The following is an 18,804-nucleotide window of genomic DNA, read 5'->3' as shown; positions in this document are numbered from 1 at the left end:
GACTGGTTAAAAACTGCAAGCAAGGTGACCAGGCGCGGCTGTGACCACAGCCCAGGTGTGAGGATTCGGACTGAAGGAGCTGATGTGGCCCAGGAAAACAGGGGCAAGGTGTATAAGGGAGGATGGCGAAGTATCGGTGGGACCCTGACCACCTGCAGCAGCGTTCCAAGGGCAAAGAGACCACAGAGACTGTCCTTACAAAACGTTTATTTTCAGGGTGCAGGGGTCATGTGACATCATCACATCAATGAAATCGGGTAGAAAACACAGGCTCTGGGGATCATGTTTCCCAATGATAACAGCCACGGCATAGTCTCTCGGCCTCTATGGAGGTCTTGGGGCTCTCACCAATGAAAAATCATTAGGTTAGAACAATCATGTTCATCTACCTTTTTGGTTTTGGCGAAAATTTGACAGCGTAACATTATTGTTATTTTTTTTTGCACACAATTATGATGCTATACCGTCCTCATGCAGTCTTAACGCTCAGCTCCGTCACCACGGGGCTCCATCCACCCTGCTCTCTGGCGCTGGATCCAGCTGTTCAATTCCGATTGGGCAAATGTGAGCGGTTCAACTGATTTCACTAAATGTGCTCATTAGCAGATGCGTGATGTTAGGCCTCAGCATCGCTATTCCTCCTGACAGTGTTTCACTAAGTGTCTTATTAACCAACCATGCAAATCACAGAGGCATTAACTGCAGACCTCGGATACAGAAATCTTTGTGGTAGGGGTGGGTGGGTGAGGGGTAGGAGGTGCTGAGTACTGAGGGGATGCGAGCAGGTCCCCAGCAGACCCAGCCTCCGACAGACAAGGAGAGCTTCCAGTTTGATCAGTTTCAATTCTAATTTTATAGAAAAAAGGGGTTCTAATGTTTTAAAGTTTCATTCCCTTCTAATTCAAATGAGGAAACTAAGGTCCAGAAAGTGAAGGTGACTCACTCAGGGTCACACAGCAAGCCAGGGGTGAATTCCCAAAAGGACCTCATGTTTCTGGATTCCCAGGCCAGCCTCCTGCTATGCAGAACATCACTATTTCAGATGTGGAACAGTCAGCCATAAAGGCAGAAAATGCGATTCCAAAAAGGACCCCAAAATGTCATACCCACTGTGGGTTGCATGAGGGTGAGCTTTAAAAGTCGACATGGACCTGGATAATAATCCCTGGAACCTGTGGGACTGGCAGCATCTTCCCTTACACAGTTATAAGATTATCCTGAGTAGTGACACACGGAGTGAACAGGGTGCCACAGAGAGCCAGGTGCCCTGAGTTCTGGTCCTTCTCAGAGGACTTCAGACACTGGGAAAGCACTTAACTCTCAGAGCCTGGTTTCTTCATCTATAAAAGGGGAAGGGACATTATTACTTTCCCTGCCTGCCATCCCAGAGTTGGGAAGTCACCACAGGTAGAAAAGTGCTTCATGAACTTTAAAGACTAGTCATATGTGAGTTCCCAATTCTGACTTTAAGAAATTTTACTCACCCAAGGGATCTGATTTTTAGCCCAGATATTAAATATTCTCCTTCTTTCTTTCTTCATTAAAAAAAGAAAGAAAAAGGAAGGAAGGAGGGAGGAGGGAGGAGAGAGAGAGAGAGAGAGAGAGAAAAGAAAGAAAGAAAAGAAAAGAAAAGAAAAGAAAGAAAAGAAAGAAAAGAAAGAAAGAAAGAAAAGAAAAGAAAGAAAGAAAAAAAGAAAGAAAAAAGAAAGAAAGAAAGAAAAGACAGCCTGCCTTATTCTTGGGTGAAGTCAAAACACCTCTAAGTAAAACATATTCTACTACACTCTAATTACTCAGCCCAGAGAGAGCATCTGACCCTGTTTTTACAATTTGGTGTCCAGAAGCCAGGTCTCCACTGCCCATCTGATTAGTGAATGCTGGGCTTGTTAACAAGTGGATGTCTTGGTCCCCAAATGCCCAGCCAAAGGTACTTCTGAGTCTGGTCAAGTGTCCCATTTAGGACTAAATCTTTTTAAAATGGGAAAATGGCAGGAATAGAAGAGCTATTGCCAGCTGTTCACACCCTAGTATGAAGCAGTGGCATTTATTTTGGAGGAAATAGCTACTTTAAAAAGAATGCTAAGACCACACTTCTTGTATTTTTTCCATAGAGCCATCTTACTGTAGTATGGCAGGGCTCAAAGGGACATGGGTAACATCCAGTCCAAATGCCATATTCACAGGTGAAGAGACCTAGGCCCAGTGAAGGGAAGGACCTGTCTAGGTCACATAGCAAGTTAGAAGTCAGGCAAAGGGAACCCCGGCCTCCCCCCGCCTCCGCCCCATCCTCCTATAACACACAGACAAATGAGGTAAGAGTCAGAGCTGACACATGCCTCGTTCAGCCCTTTAGAATTACGATTATGTCACAAAGTGATCTTCCCTGGGAGAGAGTAGTTAAAAAAAATTCTCACAGAGCGATTCATTTCAAAAGTATAAAAAAGCTACATGCAGTCTGTTTTCCCAGTGTTTTCCCTGCTAAAAACTACATCTGTGTATGAATCTAGTTTGCATCTAATTTTTAAAAACATACAAAAGGGTTAACCTACAAACACAGTTGTCCCAATTCTTCACAAAGCAAAATGATCCACGGCTTGACTTTTCTGTCATCCTGTGATCAATATTTTTAAGACCTATAAGAAAAGAGAAAAAAATTAGAGAAAAGAAGCCTGCTCTGTCACAGTCAACCATGTGTTAAATGGAGGGGGGTGGGAAATAAATGGTCTTTAACTTTAGATCTCTCCCTAGCAAGGAATAGTGTGGGTGGGAAGAAGAGGGGCCCTGTGGGGACCCAGAAGTACACGTATAACCAGTGAGTGGACATTTCAGGGAGGCAGATTCCAGCTTAATATGAAGAAGAACTTCCAACAGCTGGAAAATCCAAAGATGGTTGTCTTGTGGTAGTGAGCTCTGTATCTCTGGAGGTATGCAAGCAAGAGCTGGTCGATAGTGCATGTTATAGAGAGGACTCAAGAACTGGGCTGTGACCATTTCTCCAAAGTGGATATACAGATGGCTGATAGACATATGAAAAGATGCTCAACATCACTAATCATCAAAGAAATGCAAATTAAAACCACAATGAGATATCATCTCATACCTGTCAGAATGGCTATCATCAATGAATCAAAAAACAAGAGTTGGCGAAGATGTGGTAAAAAGTGAACCCCTGGGCGGTGTTGGTAGGATTGCAAATTGGTACAGCCACTATGGAAAACAGTTTGGAGGTTCCTCAAAAAGTTAAAGATAAAACTACCTTATGACCCAGCAATTCCACTTTGGGATATTTATCCAAAGAAAAACAAAACACTAATTCGAAAAGATACATGTACCCCTATGTTCACTGCCGCACTATTTACAATAACCAAGATATGGAAACAACCTAAGTGCCCATCAATAGACAATTGGATAAAGAAGATGTGGTACATGTGTAAAATGGAATATTACTCAGCCATAGATAATGAAATCTTATCATTTGCAATGACGTGGATGGACCTAGAGAATATTATGCTAAGTGAGATAAGTTAGAAAGAGGAGGAAAAATACCATATGATTTCACTTATATGTAGAACCTAAATTTAGAACAAAATAAACAAACAAAACAGAAACAGACTCATAGATACAGAGAACAAACGAGTGATGCCAGATAGGAGAGGGGTTAAGGGGCTGGGTGAAAAGATGAAGAGATTGAGAAATACAAAATACAAGACGGTCATGGGGATGTGAAGTACAGCATAGGGAATATAGTTAATAAAAAGGTAATAATTATGTATAATGCCAGATGGGCACTAGACTAATTGGGGGGAATCATTTCATAAATTATGTAAATGTCTAACCACTACGCTGTATACCTGAAACTAATAAAGAATATTATTGAAATTAACTTTAATTGAAAAATAAAAATAAAAATAAAAAAGAACTGCGCTGTAGCAATGGTCTTAAAATTTTATGGTTCTTTGTGGCTCCCTTTTGAAAACTCATTTATAATACACTATATTCATAGCCTGGCATCATTTGTTTTTTAAAAAAAGTACATACATATTTATACTTATATATATAAAAAATGAAATATATGTTAAAACATACATATACGTACATATATATGTACACACGTATAAATGTAAAGGACAAAAAGTTCTAATACTTGACTTTTTGTTACATATTTATAGCAACACACACACATACACATCAAACAAAACGTCAAGTATCAGGAGGGCAACTTTAAGTCACCTAACTGAATTTTAATTTGACGGTTTTACACCTTCTATTTTCCTCTCCATTTCTAGGAGCTCTTACTACTTGCACTCACCCATCCATCAACCCCTTAAGAAACCACAGCAAAGTCTTCCTTTATTTCCCCAGTTCTAAGTCACTTCTCTTGCCTCAAACTCACATATGCCCCACATTTCCTTAATATTGCATTCCTTGTGCTTTAATTACATCCACTTTTCAGTTTTCTGTGCATTCCCTACAGATCTGATGTAAGGCCTGTACACAGGAGATGGCAGCTAAATACGGAATAATACGGATTACAACCACAGCAAAATCTCGCTTTTCATAAACTGTTAAACTTGTTTAATTTCTCCTGCTCTATTAAAAACTTGTCAGTGGGCCTTGGTGATGGTGTTTGCGACTATTCCTTCATCCGATCCTGTAAGAGGATCACACCTCCCTGACCTTGGCCTCCTGTGAGAGAAGCAGACATCCCCCAACCCCAATAATGCTGGGTGTGGCCATGTGACTTGCTTTGGATAATGGACTTAAGCAGATGTGACATATACCACATCCAAGCAGAACATTCAAATGGGATTGTGTGCTTGGCCGTATTCCACATTGGAACTGCTCCTCCAGCTGGGTCTCCATGTGAGAAGACACATGGAATGGAGTCACAGCCAACCCACAGTACGCCTATGACATGGAACGTGAGCAAGAGATAAATGGTGGTGGTCATGAACCAGCGAGATTTGGGGGGTTGTTAAGCAGCAAAGTCTGGCTAATAAAGGGATTCGTTTCCTAAGTTCACAGTCCGCCTGTTGGTGGGGGGAAGCTTCAGCCCCAACTCTCACCCAGGTGACTATGAGGCCTAAGGGCCACCTGGCCTGGGGCAACACAGATTCTTTGCGGATGTGCTGCTAAGCAAGCACAATGTTGAGGACAGGGAGGCACAGCCTAGAGATGCCAGAGCTGCTGACAAGGAGGAACCTGGACACAGACAAATGAAGCTCACATTATCTCCTTTCCGGGCATCTTTTCACATGGGTGCTGTCACAGTGACAATGTCTGCCCTCTCAGTGCCCTCTCTAGGAGGATCTGTAGGAAATAGTCTGTTCAGTCTCAGAAACAGAAAGAATCGACTGGTCCTCTTCACCTATGAATGCGCATAATGTTCACAGCTCTTGACTTGCACGCTAGGTGGGAAGCCCAGAGTGATATGCCTGTAGAACATACTAGAGATTCTACTGGCTAACTGCAATATATTCCTCCTCTTGTTTTGCATTCCTCTAGTTTCCTTGATTTATGTATTTTTCTTCTTTTTTTATTACACATCTTATAAGCCATTTCAATCTCTTGTGACACAGGTGTATCAATACTGAAAATGACAGAACATGTCCTTACTCCGTCACATGCGGTCATCTGCAGCTGGAAAGGTGGGTGTACTCAGATCGATAACTGTCACCGTGCCATAGGACAAGGCCTCCCCGACTGCGTTGGCCGAATGGCACTGGTATACTCCCTCGTCATCCTTTCTCAGAGGGCTGATCTAGAAATAAAACAGGCAAGTTTATACAGTGCTATATGGCACAGCAAAATCAATTCCTTATTTAGTCTTAATATGTCTGAACACTTATTCCTTTTCAAAAGAAGCTAGAGTTCACTCTATTTCTCTTCTTGCTTTGGCTGCCAAGGAAGAATTCAATTTTCTTCTCAGTACCCTCTCCATCATGCCTCTCATTTTAGTGTTTCCCCTGCATTCTTGCCTTTTACTGTGAGCTACCTGATGCTCTTATTGAAGGTGATAGGTATAGATTATAAAGAAAATGCTGCAAATGAACAAAAATCTACTGTACAAGTGCTCCCAATGGAGGCAGCCTTAACACCTGAGATAACTTTTTCTCCACATTTTCTTGTAATAAAGTAGGGAATGTTAAGGTCACCGTGCCCTCGGACGCTGTCCAGCCCAAAGCCCTCCTTTTACAATTGTGGACATTGAGGCTCTAGAGTTTTTCTAGAGTTGAAAAAGCCATGGGCTTGACTGCATTCTGAGTCCCTGAGCTGGGTGCAGAAGAGTCACCAAACCTCGCAGAGATGGGGTGCAGTGAGGAAGACACCCCCGGAGGGCAGCCTGTTCTCCTGCCCCTGCAGAGCAGACTCATATCTGTTCTCTCTCCTCTCTTGCCTTCCCTTTTTACAGCAAGCTCTATCAAGTGCGAGTCACTCTAGAAGCTGGCGAGAGTTTATGCATACCATCTCGTTTCGATCTCAAATCGACTGTGGGTGAAGGGGGAGCATCTTTATTCTCATGTTACAGGAAGCTCGCAGGTAAGTCACAGACTGTTACAGTCATGAGGCCCTTGGATGCTGTCCAGTCCTTTTTTACAATTGTGGACACTGAAACTCAGAGAGGAAGAATGCCTTGCCCAACATAGACCCGTCTCATCACTCCAGTGCTCCTTCAACCACATGGCATTCCCTCATCTTAGCAAAACTGCAGCAAGTGGCACAGAAGAGCCATGAAAGGACGTGAATGTGCCATCTTCCCTCCTCATTAGCCATGTGGTCTTGGGCAACTTACTAGTTTCCTATGGCTGCTGTAACAAATTGCCACACACTTAATGGCTTAAAACAACACACATTTATTATGTACGGCTCCTGAGATCAGAAGTCCGAATGGGTCTCGGTGGGCTAAAACCAAGGTGTCAGCAGGGCTGCCTTCTTTCTAGGGGCCCTAGGGGAAAACCCATTTCTTGCCTTTTCCAGTCTAGAGGCTGCCTGCATTCCTTGGCTTGTGGCCCCCTCTTCCATCTTCAAAGCCAGCAGATGGGTCATATCTTTCTCACACTGCCATCTCTCTGGCTCTCTTTCTTCTGTCTCCCTCTTCCACATTTAAAGGACTCATGGTTACACTGGGCCCACGCAGATGATCCAGGGTAACTTCCTTATTACAATCAGCTGATTAGCAACCTTCATTCCATCTGCAACCCTAATTCCCTCTTGCCGTGTCACAGAACGTACCCACAGGTTCTAGGTATTAGGTCATGCACATCTTTCCAGAGCCATAATTCTGCCTGCCAATGAAGATCACTTACACCCACAGGAGTCATACTACCTACCCTGCTTTCCCCACACTTATTGTAGCATCCAATGAGAAATGGCTAAGCGCAGTTCTGAAACATGTAATGTGTTATAGAAATATAAAGAGTGCTTTATAAGAGCCAGTCAATAATAGGCAGTAATCCTAAACAAATGAGATACTCACCAAAATCCAGGCTGTGGCCTCATGGTCAGAAGGGCCCCCTCGCACCTGGACAGCTATGTTGACGTGGTCCCCAGGCAGGTCCTCCAGCACCTGGGTGCCCTCGGGGGACCGTGTGACCTAAAGAGGACAGGAAAACCAGGAGTGGTTTAGAAAAAGCATTTCTGGATATGAACCATCCCACAGATATCTTGCTGTCTTCATTATTCCACTGACTCGAAGGTCAAAACTCCTGTGTCTCTTATTCTTACTAAAATATCAGTCAATTTTAAAACAGTGTGCTGTACAGACAGCACACACTGATGGACAGACAGCAAAGATGCGGACACCACCACTATACTACCTTGCAGAAGCAGTTCAGAATTCCACGGCCCTTCTCGGGGCTGTTGAGACACAGGGACAACCTATGCTGTGATCCACGCTAGTCTCTCAAAAACTAATCTGCAGGAAGATCTAATTTTGGAATATCATTGGGTCATCTTCTACCAGCTGTCTTTCTAAAAGCCAGATCCAATGAAGTAGGCTCTAGCTTCACTCTAGCTGGTCTAAGCTAGATAAACAGCAGGACTTTCTAGACAGCTAAGTGGCCAAGGGAGCAAATGGCACAGGAAGGATGGCAACTCCTGTTCCGTGGGGAGAGCTTTAGGGTAAAAGTCTGAGGCATAAACCTGGAGGCACAGAAGTGGTGTATATAAGATATCCTTTTAAAATCCTCTGATCCACATGTAAAGATATATACACAAACATACTTAAAAAACATTTACATGACTCTGAGCACTCTCTCTCTCTCCTCCTCTCTCTCTCTCTCTCTCTCTCTCTCACACACACACACACACACACACACACACACACACACACACACACACACACACACACAGAGTTCTTGAATATAAATACCTTCTTCCACGTGATGACTGGGGGAGGCACAGCCCTCACCTCACAGGACAGGTACACCTGTGCCCCGGTGATGTTGTGAACACCCCGGGGTGGAATGACGACCACAGGAGCTGGGAGAAGACAAGGGAACACAACTTTACTCCTCTGCCAGGTCCCAAGCACCCCACTTCTGGGGTGCAGAGCCTGCTGGGATAGTCTAACGTGAGGGGAGCAGTGGCGGACGAAATCTCTCCACACAGAAAAAACGGACTCTCAGGCAGGGAATCGTGGAAGAGAGTTTGCCTTAGACCTGCTTGTTTCCTCACCCATCACTTTTGTTCTACCAACAGGACAGCGGGGGTCCGGAGAGGAAAGGCGACTTCCCAAAGTCACCCAAGACGTCAGTGGCAGAGCTCCTGTCTCGTCACACTCCCTTCCAGGGCCCCCCGGCTGCCATCTGCTTTCAGCTCAACTACACAACAGGGTGGCAGGATCCGGGAGGGGCTAGTGTCACTTCACTGACAGCAGAGTCTTCTAACAGATGGGCTTTTCTCCTTTCACAGGGAGGGAGGGTGTTTCAAAGAATAATGCCATGTAGGACAGCTGCAGCCCCCCTGGAGCTGAGACTCCCTGCAGTCCGTTCAAGATGCCCATTTGCATATCATAGTCCATACCCAGGCCTCCCCCGCCCCACACACCTTCCCGTGGGGTGGGAGGCAAAGCTTTGCACCTGGAAGCCATGGAGAGACTGGGAATCAGGCAATGTGGATCTAGGCTGCCAGAACATTACAGCAAGGAGAGAAGGGTGTGGGCTGGCTACATGGGACCAGAAAGCATGTAGGAATCTGAGTAAGAAATTCTTAGCTGATACCCCACACTCTGCCCTCCTCCTTGTGCCTGGCATCTGCTCTGTTCTAAAAGAATCAAGTCCATTGGCTTCAGCCTTCAGGCCCTCCATCCAGCCCCTCAGTGTACCTGCCTTTGTATAGAATGTACTCCCCAGCTCCACAGATGGATGGCTTCCCATCCTGTAGGGCTTAGAGGGAATGTGCCTAGGCTAGGAGCAGAGGGTCTGCACCTCTTTGACCAGCTGAATCATAGCCTGCCTTGCAGGCCAGGTGCTTCCATTTGGTCTCACCTGCACAAGAAGGCACGCTCGGCCCTACAGTGTCTTGGGCAAGGTGCAACGTGGAGCCCTGGTGAGGAAAATGCTCTGTACTTGGTTTTGCTTGTCTGTAAGATGCAGATAATACCCCCTGCTCCACAGGGCTATTGAGCTGATCTAACCATGTGATGAGTGTAGAAGTGATGGTTTAAGTTAATATGACATGCAAGTGGGGGTCAGGAGCAGGTCTGGTAAACATATGACTGAATGAAGAAATACACGACAAATAAAAGAGCAAACACATCTATTCTCGGGCCATTCAACTGCAGAGTCTGTGGACTTCTGGGACTTTGCCTGGTGACCCAAGGGCAGCCTTTCAGGCCAGCCTTGGAGGGGAAAAGTAGAACAAAATGAGGGAGACAGGAGGCCAAAGGAAGAGGGGAGAGAGAGAAGAATGAAAGGGTGTAGAAATTAAACTGGTCTCGTCCTTCAGACAGACTGGGAAGCAGACCTTGTCCAGCCAGTGCCAAAAAATCTCTGGAAAATTGTCTTATGGCCATAGAGTCTCAAATTGGAGGGATACAACTCCCCAAGATCCTGTGCCTGATTATCTGTGATGTGCTCATCTAGCCTCCACGGGCACTGCTTTAGTGACAGAATGCTCACCACCTGTGCGGCCAGGCCCTTCCATCCTTGGAGGGCTCGGCTGGTAAGAAAGCCTGTCTTCACCTGGAGCTAAAATCTGCCTCCCTGTAACTCCCACCTATTGACCTCTGGAGCCCTATAGCCACCTGGGTGCCCCAAGGGCCTCCAGTGAGTTGAATACGGACACTGCCTTCCTCCCCACCAGGCTGCTTTCTTTGCCCTCAGCCTGATCAGCCCACTCCTTTGGTTGTGCCCATTTCGTTGCCCTCCAAACACCAAACTCCTACCACATCCCTGAGTATAGTCAAAGTCCTCCCAGTGAACCAAGGTCCTAAGCTTCTAACACTGCCCGATACGCCCCAGCCACCTGCCTGGCTGCCACAAAGAACCACAACACCCCTGCTCTCTGGCAGGAGCCCCGTCTTGTACAGGTGACAAAGAAAGTCTGATTTATTCACATCCTCCTGCCAGCACCTCTGCTCTCTGGCAGGAGCCCCGTCTATACAGGTGACAAAGAAAGTCTGATTTATTCACACCCTCCTGCCAGCACTGCCTCCTCTGGAGCCCAAAGCAGTCCCCGAATGGCTCACTGTGGGAACAATCAGAACAGCATCTTAATTCCGGCATCCGAAGCCTTCAATGGATTTCAAAAGGACACTCGATTAACGTGTTTTACTTTCGTTCACGTAAAGTCATAAATTTTAAATGAGATTTCATCAATCCCTTTCAGGCCTAAATGAATAAACCAGTAAATCACATTTCACCTTTCTTCACATTTCCATCTCCCTCTCTTCCCTCAGCTACAACTAAGAAAGACTATTTTGGAAATACCGTGTTCGCCACTGACTTTGTGGCAGAAAATACCATTTCCTTTACAAAAGAGCCCCCTGCTTTTGATGATAAAGTGACATTGGAATTTTTAATTTTTAAATGTGCATCACTCTTTCTGGTATACGGTTCTAAGTTTTGACAAATGCATCGAGTCGTGAAACCACTGCCATAGCCAAGATATAGAACAGTTCAGTTATCTTGAAAAATTCCCTAATGTGTCTCTTTGTCATAGTAATCTGTTTTTAATTTTAACATGTCTGATTTTAAATTGAAAATATCTTTATCCACATCAGCTCTTTACAATCCGTCATCATCATCGTAGTAGTAACAGCGGTAATAACGCCACGGGCTGACACCGAGAGCCTGCTGTGTGCCAGGCACTCCTCTTCGGCTTAAACAGATTATCAACCCATTTGATTTTTCTGGCAGTCTTGCCAGCTGCCTGCTGGGGAAGCTAGCCAGGGTCACCCAGCCCTAAATGGTGGGACAAGGCTATGCATGAGCCCAGGGACCAGGCTCTGAGCTCTGTCCTCAGTACCTCGCCTTCTCCTTACATGACACTTCCGCATACACTACTCTTTCGTGCTCACACCAGCCCTGCATTTATCCCCATTTTACAAAAGAGAAAACCAAGGCTCAGAAAGGGAACATGCTTGGAGGAGTGGGGACTCAAACCCAGGCACCCCAAGTCCATTAACTTCACACGAATTTTTTAAAGGAAGCAGTTGTTATTCTGTATGGACTCCATTCTAGCACAAGAAAGAATTCCTTAGGGATTGTATCGGGGGTCCCCAAGGCAACCCCAAGTTCAATGATTTGCCAGGAGGACCACGGGACTCAGTTTTACTCACAGCTATGTTTTATTACAGTGAAAGGAGACGAAGCAAACCAGCAAAGGGAAAAAGCTCAAGGGGCAAAGACAGGGGAAACCAGGTGCACGCCTCCAAGAGCCTCTCCCAGCAAGTCACACAGGGCTTGCTTAATTCCTCAGCAGTGAATCGTAACAACATGTGCAAAATGCCATCTACCAGGGAAACTCACTGAGATTCAGTGCCTGATGGTTTTTATTGGGGGCCAGTCACCAAGGCACCCTCTGCCCACTACATACCCGAACTCCAGTCTCCCAGAAGGAAAGCAGGTGTGCAGCTATCCTTCGTACAATTCAGGTGCAGTGAGCCACCCTCAGCAGTTCTGGGCATGGCGGGGGTGCCTCCCGAAATCCCAGTTCCCAGACACCAGCTAATGGCCAACCCCACCAGCAGGCCTGTCTAAGGATACCCTGCTATGCTGACTCTTTTCAGTCCAGAAATGAAACCCCCCAGGCATCATCCCAAGGGAACAGATCTCATGAAGATACCATTGAGTGATGTATCTTTAACACTAACGGGGCATTCTCAGTCCTACTGTCCCCACGGGCTCATTCGAGGGCAGCACTGGGGTGCTCAATGACTACCACAAGCAGGAGGAACCCAGGTTCAAATTCTGTCTCTGCTACACCCCAGTGCTGTGACTGGGCCTCAGTTTCTTCTTCTTTAAAATGGGTATGGAAATCCATTCTCCCTTCCTTTTCCTTCCCATAGGCTGTTGTGAGGAACAGTTACCAGACTCCCTGCAAACTGCAAAAGGCTTCCACGGAGAAACCTGAGGACTCAGCACCTCAAGGGTAGTTTCCTCAAAGATGCTTTGCTTGCGTGAGACCCTCTATTGGCTTCTGATGAGCGGGCCTACCAGCAGGCCCTGCCTGGAGGTTCCAGAAGCCCCGGCCCACAGCCCTTCCTCGGGCAAGCCCAGGGCACAGCCTCTCGCCCTACTGTTGCCAGAGCTGCCTCTCTCTTGGAAGAGCCAGGGCTTTCCTTTCTAACTGCCTTTGATGAGTCATGTGGCTTTCAAGAGGGGGAGCATGGTGCCTGGTCAGTCCAGTCTGTGAATATGCCAGCTTTGTCTCTCTAGCCTTTCCTTGCTCAATACTTGTTTCCTTCTCCTCCTGCCAGCAACAGCCCTGTAAATGCTGGGATGGCACAGATCCACTCATCAAATAACACAGAATAGTCACCCAGGTGTGCCCCAATAAAGGCAGCATGGTGGGTGGGCAAAATGGTACCCAGGGAAACCCAAAGGCCCCAGGAGTCTGGTCACCAAACACAGGAGCTTGGGCAATTTGCTAACCATTTCCTCCTCACCTACAAATTAAGATGATGATTTCCGCCCATGTCCTCTAGGGTGAAGGGAAAGAATGGATGTGACTGTGGATTTGTACAAATGAAAGGGACTGATATTATTATTATAGCATGTGGTCGCCTGTCCCCCCATCATGTCAACTAAGTATGTCCTTGATGGCTGGCATGAAAGATCTCCCCAAATGCCTCTGAGATTTCTTTAAAAGTTAATGGTGCCAAGGAAAGAAAGAATATCAAAAGTCATCCCCCAGGACCCCATCTGCCTAGAGGAAAAAGCACACAACCAAAGAATTTCATGATCAACGCAGTGAACAACCCTGATAATTTATGCTAATAGTCACGTTGGCATGTGGAATGAGGAACAGCTTAATCCTGCTCCCCGCAGCCTCCGCCTCAAACCCCTCCCTCAGCATGAAAGGCTTTTGAGCACACGGACCCCCTTCTTTGTCCCTCTCACAAAGTGGTATTCGCTGCCTCTCCTGGTTACCTGGTAACACATGCCTCACAAAGACTGAGATTTCTAAGTGGAGCTGGAATTTCAGCCGAGGTGAATTTTCTAAGATTCAGGATCTCAGGAGCCGACTGAAGCTTCGGGGGCTCAGTGTCCTGGTGGACATTGGCACAGGACCCTGTTCCTACCTAATTCAGAACACGACATCAGCCTGCTGTGTGCAGGATGCCACTCTCTCCCAATGTTAGCAAATGGTCAGGGTGCACATGTGGCACAACAGCCTTTTAATGACAGCAATAACAACATAAGAACAACCGTAATTTCATGCCACCTTACAGCTGAGAAATGGAACCAATAATTTAGTACAGAATGAAGCTTCACCCATCAGCCTGGCATTCAAGGCTTGCAATGACCCTGCCCTAAACTACCAGGGGCCTCATCCTCTCCCCCAACCATCCCACTGGGTAGCTGCCCAGCAGGCCCACGATTCACACTCGACTCAGGACCTCCTACCTCCGTGCTTTGGTTCATGATGTGCCTCTCCATCCCCATCTCTTTTCAACCAGAAATTTTCTACCCATCCTTCAAGGCTCCTCTCAGATGCTTCCCCTTCCATGAATGTATGCCTGTTCCTCTCAGGAGCCATCACCCAGTGCTAAAAAGAGGAACCAGCAACAAACCTTGGGGGGAAAATTAGGAAGGTGGATTTAGACTGAGAAACCCTCATGACTCAAATGTAGCCAATTCATGGCACCTTTCTTCTTAGGTTCCCCAGGTTGCCGGCGGGCCTTACCTGAAAAGAGCCAGGAAAACCCAGGCTTGAGCCCCACCTCAGCTGGGAAGTAGCTGTGTAGCTCCAGGGAATTCCCTTCTGTGAGCCTGTTTTCCCTTCTATTAAATGGGAGTGAGACCTGGCCAGGGTAGTTGTGAAAACCGAGTAAGAAGATGGGATGCGAATGCCACCCAACAGTAAAGAATATCATATGTGGGAACATAGTAGGTCTTCAATAAGTGTGTGTTGATCAGAGGAATACTCTCATTATTAGGCATTTTGGGGCGTTTCAGGACATAGGAGAAAAGGAAAGCGTTTAAGCCTGAAATTGTTCCTAAATGCCCCGCAGAGGCATGTATAAGAACACCTCCCACACTGTGCAGAACCTAATATATGTTTACAGAGGCCTCATTCTATTAAAGTTAGGAGCTCGCATATTGAAGGAGTAGATGAGGAGCTGAGGAGGGGTGATTTTATTACCAATATTGAAGCAGAACAGCTGCTGCTCTGTCTCAGTCTGCTTCCCATCAACTGGGGTCCCCAGGGGCATTGTTAAAAAGTGCTCCTGCTGTGTCCTCTGAATAGAGGATGGCTTTAGGGCAGCACAGTGAAGTGCTGCCTTTGCCTTCGCTAGCTAGGAAAGAACCCGCTATCCATACCTTCATGCTTCATGGGGACACTAGGGCAGGGGGGGCCACACAACATTTCAGGACGAAAAGTGATAGGAAAATAGTGCCTGGTCTGTGATGGATGACACAATTTCAGGTGGGGAAGAAGTAAATTCTGGGGAAACCTGGAGCCTGTCACTAATGGGATCATTAAAAGCAGCTTCTGAATTGCCTCCATTTGGTCCCATGGACGTCTTTACGCCTGAGGCCTGTGCCTGAGGTAGGCCTCAGATCCCATAGATCAGAGTGGAGGGGCTGTCACATTTACTTGTCATTTGGTAATTTTCAATGAATTAGGGGTATGGGGTTTCCATCTGCCATCTGGCCTCACTCTGGTAACCATGGCAACCACCACCTGCCTGACTTAACACTATCAAGTCCTGAAAGAGCACTGAACAGGGTGTTGGGGACCTGGGAGCTGGTCAGGCTTTACTGGTCACCCTGGCTGAGTCCCCTGCCCCATCCCCCCGAGTCTCAGTCTCCTCCGCATAATAGTAGATTTGGTCTAAATATCTTCAAGGCATCTCTCTCTTAGGAAGAGAACACCACTCCAGGGAGAAATCATCTGAGATCATCCCCACGGTTTAGATTCTGGGAACCTACCTGGTCAGCATTTATGTCTCCTGCATGTGGAGTGAAAGTTACCTGTCTGGAGACAAAGAGAACTGCCTGTGAATTAACTGCTGAGGAAAGCAGATTGTAAAAAACAGTGACAGGAACTAGAAGAAGGAAGGAGACAAGACTGTTTAAATGCCACAGAGCAGAAACAAAGGTTGGAAGTGGAAGGGACCTCCACAGTAGCTCCCCAGGGGCTGATGTGGCCCAGAGAGGGGAAGGGGTCAGCCCAAGGTTGCTCAGGGAAGCACAGAGCTCGCTCCTCCATGGGAGTCCCTATCAGGAACAGCCAATGGTGACTTCCTGTGCTCAACGGACTGCACGCTGTTTTCGTGTTTCTGCGACAGGAGCCTTCCTTCCCCATCTCCAACAACCGGTTGGGTCTCTTGGACCTACATCTACCTGGAATGCTTGAGGGAAAATAATATTAGAAAGTTCCCAATGCCCGTTAAGGCCTACCTTCACCCCCAATTCTTCCTTGCTGGAGCTGAATCATTACACTGACTTAGGTATTTAGGTCCGGACTGGTCCCCAAGCACGAGCCAGAACCCCCATACAGGCTCCTTGGGACTCCCCAGCCACCAGCTCACTCACCCTAGACTCTCCACAGCCGTCCCCGGGCAGCACAGACAGGGGCAGTTCTACAAAACCTAGTGGGTTGGCAGGTGCTTTGCTGGGCACCCTTAATGTTTTGGTTTATTTTTGTTTGATTTTTAAAAATTATATACACCCATAGATGACTTTACTGTGATGTTAATAAAGCTTAAGTTTCTAGGTCCCCAGCAATGATTAATTTTGGATTCCTTTACTTAAAGTGGGACCCTGCAAATTGTATAAGCCTTAGCTCCACAAAACCCGGGTCTGCCCCTGAGGGCATCATAATCTCTTCAAAGCGCAGGGCTCCCAGGGTCTTACCTGTCCTAAGTGGGAGCTCCCTCAGGACCCTGCAGGAGGGCCCTAGCCCTGGTGTTCAGCCAGTGACTACTGAGTCTCGGCGTGGAGCTCCTCCTCGAGTATCTTCACCTTCCCTCTCTCTCCATTCAAACAATCTAACCCCCGACCAGGCCCGGTTCTGGACCTCAGGGACTTGAACTCAGTGAGGCCCGTCTCTCCCAAACTCCCAGTCTCACGGAGGCAAACATGTCAGGCCTGCAAATAACTCCATCAGCAAGCACTTAAGTACCAAGAGTCAGCAGGCTCACCAAATTCCGACCGGCTCGGTGGCTAGTGTCTCCAGGAGCCTGGTAAGGAAGGGTGCAGGATGTGGGTTCCTGCTCCAGTCTCCTTGAGCGCCCTGCCAGATAAGGAAAACTGCTCCCAAAGAGAAAACTGAGGCCCAGGCAGCACCGTCCAACGAGGTCCAGGGGAGATCCTTCGCCCCACACCCCAGAAGATCGGGGTGCCTCGTTTTCCACCCGTCTCACCTTCTCCACTGCGGGGCGGAAGCCAGACTCACCAAATTCACAGGGGCCGTCGCGTGCCTTGTGCAGGTGGCCTAGGTGCGCGCGGGGCGAGTACCGGGCGCGCAGGCGCAGGGCGCAGACACTGGGGTAGGAGCGGCCGTCGGAGCCGCAGACGGCGCCGCGCAGCGCACACACGCACAGCCCGGTGCCTTCGGGCGCTGCCCCAGAGGCGCGGCTCGCGCACACCAGCCCGGGGCCACAGCGCGCGCCAGCCGGTCCCCCGCAGCTCGCGCCCTCGGCGCCCAAGCAGCGCGCGCAGCATCCGCACTCGTCGCGCGCTGGAATTCCAGGCGCCGGGCAGCGTACGGGTGCTGGACAGCGCTCCGGCCGGCACGGACCGCACTCCCGGCGCCGGCCGCCGGCGCCGAGGAGCCCGAGGCCCGGGGCCAGCGGCGGCAGCAGCAGGAGAAGCAGCAGGAAGAGTACGGGTGAGCGTGGCATGGTCTGCTTCGGGACGGCAGTGGCGCCTCTGCTTCGCGCTGCGCTCTGCGCGCGCGGCGCCGCCACCCCGCCCGCCCCGCGGCCGCTGATTGGCCGGGCTTGCACGGCGGGGCGCCCAAGAACGCTGCCCTGCCGGGGACCAGCGCGCCGGGGTGGGCTCCCAGCTGCCCCAGTTCTCAGCTGGTGCGATATCCCGGAGACCAGCTTTCCAAGGAAACTGAGACGCAGTCGGGGCGGGGGACTTGCCCGAGCTCGCTATGGTAAAACCAGTATTTTATGTACAAGGCTGGCTCCAGAAGTCATTATGCGCCTTAATTCTCTCAGAAGGGTGCGCCATTTTATTTGGCATTTAGAAGTTTTCAAAGTTTTATTTTAAGAAAGGACTACATCGTTTAAAATTTCAGAGTTTACAAATGGATATAACAATGAAAAGAGGGTTTTCCTTGACTCTGTGTCTCAGTGCCCCAACCCAGCCTCTAGAGGGCATTCGTTATCAGTTTCTTGGTGTATCCAGGAATTTTCTATGCCTATAAAGGCACGTTTGATTGATTATATAGGTGCGCGTGCCACACACACACACACACACACACACACACACACACACACACACACACACACACACACACACACACACACACACACATTCTCTCTCTCTCTCTCTCTCTCTCTCTCTCTCTCTCTCTAGCATTCCCTTTACATCACTCTGCGCTTGGTTTTTCCACCTATGGTATTTCCCATAGTTTCCCCACCTCTTATCATCTCTGAAATCTAGCTTCTTGTGCAATCAATGGAGCATTATTTAATTTGCTTCCTCCCCTTAATGCTACGTAAAGTCATGGTGTATCTCATGGTCAAGATGACTTGGGTTGTAATGATATAAGGTAATATATTTTGGATTGGCCTCGGACTCTTAAACTTTCCACAGCTTTTAATTTCACAAAACTGTAGTTATTGAATCAGTTGTTTTTGGTCCTTTTGTTATTATAAGTAATGCTTTGTTGGTTGTCCTGGCATATAAGCGTCAGCATATCTGTGACCTAGTGGAGAGTTCGTGTTGGAAAGACACAGTAGAACAGCTTCTTGCAGTCATTTATTTATTTATGTGGTCCCCATGCTTGCTCAGAGCCAGGCTCTGTGCACCCAGTCCTGATAGGGGACCCAGACAAGAAACCCAAGGGAGTCCTGGTTGCTGGAGTTTGATGTGTGGCCAAGTGAAGACAATCGACAGAGGGAGGGATTTTCAGACCAGGCTTTATGGATGGCTTTTCTTGCCTTCGCCCCCTAGC

General features: G+C 47.7%; 1 protein-coding gene and 1 long non-coding RNA gene across 2 annotated transcripts; one reads left to right on the top strand and one right to left on the bottom strand.

Moving 5' to 3' along the window:
* Positions 1 to 1,689: 1,689 nt before the first annotated feature.
* IGFBPL1 (insulin like growth factor binding protein like 1) lies at positions 1,690 to 17,576 on the bottom strand. Its single transcript, XM_039856304.1, has 5 exons — positions 17,071 to 17,576; positions 8,372 to 8,481; positions 7,478 to 7,594; positions 5,617 to 5,761; positions 1,690 to 2,633 (listed from the first exon to the last, which is right to left on the bottom strand). Exons 1-4 carry the CDS (start codon positions 17,516 to 17,518, stop codon positions 5,621 to 5,623), a joined length of 816 nt encoding a protein of 271 aa, XP_039712238.1. The 5' UTR covers positions 17,519 to 17,576; the 3' UTR covers positions 1,690 to 2,633; positions 5,617 to 5,620.
* On the top strand, positions 6,443 to 9,762 carry LOC120597669 (uncharacterized). The gene is made up of 2 exons (XR_005651429.1): positions 6,443 to 6,540; positions 8,701 to 9,762. It is a non-coding gene; the product is annotated as an uncharacterized LOC120597669 (long non-coding RNA).
* Positions 17,577 to 18,804: the final 1,228 nt, after the last annotated feature.

This window comes from Pteropus medius, unplaced genomic scaffold, assembly GCF_902729225.1.
Source record: "Pteropus medius unplaced genomic scaffold, Ma_sr-lr_union100, whole genome shotgun sequence".
Classification (NCBI taxonomy): domain Eukaryota; kingdom Metazoa; phylum Chordata; class Mammalia; order Chiroptera; family Pteropodidae; genus Pteropus; species Pteropus medius.
The sequence above is the reverse complement of the archived record's forward strand: the minus strand, read 5'-3'. Positions and strand labels throughout refer to the sequence as shown.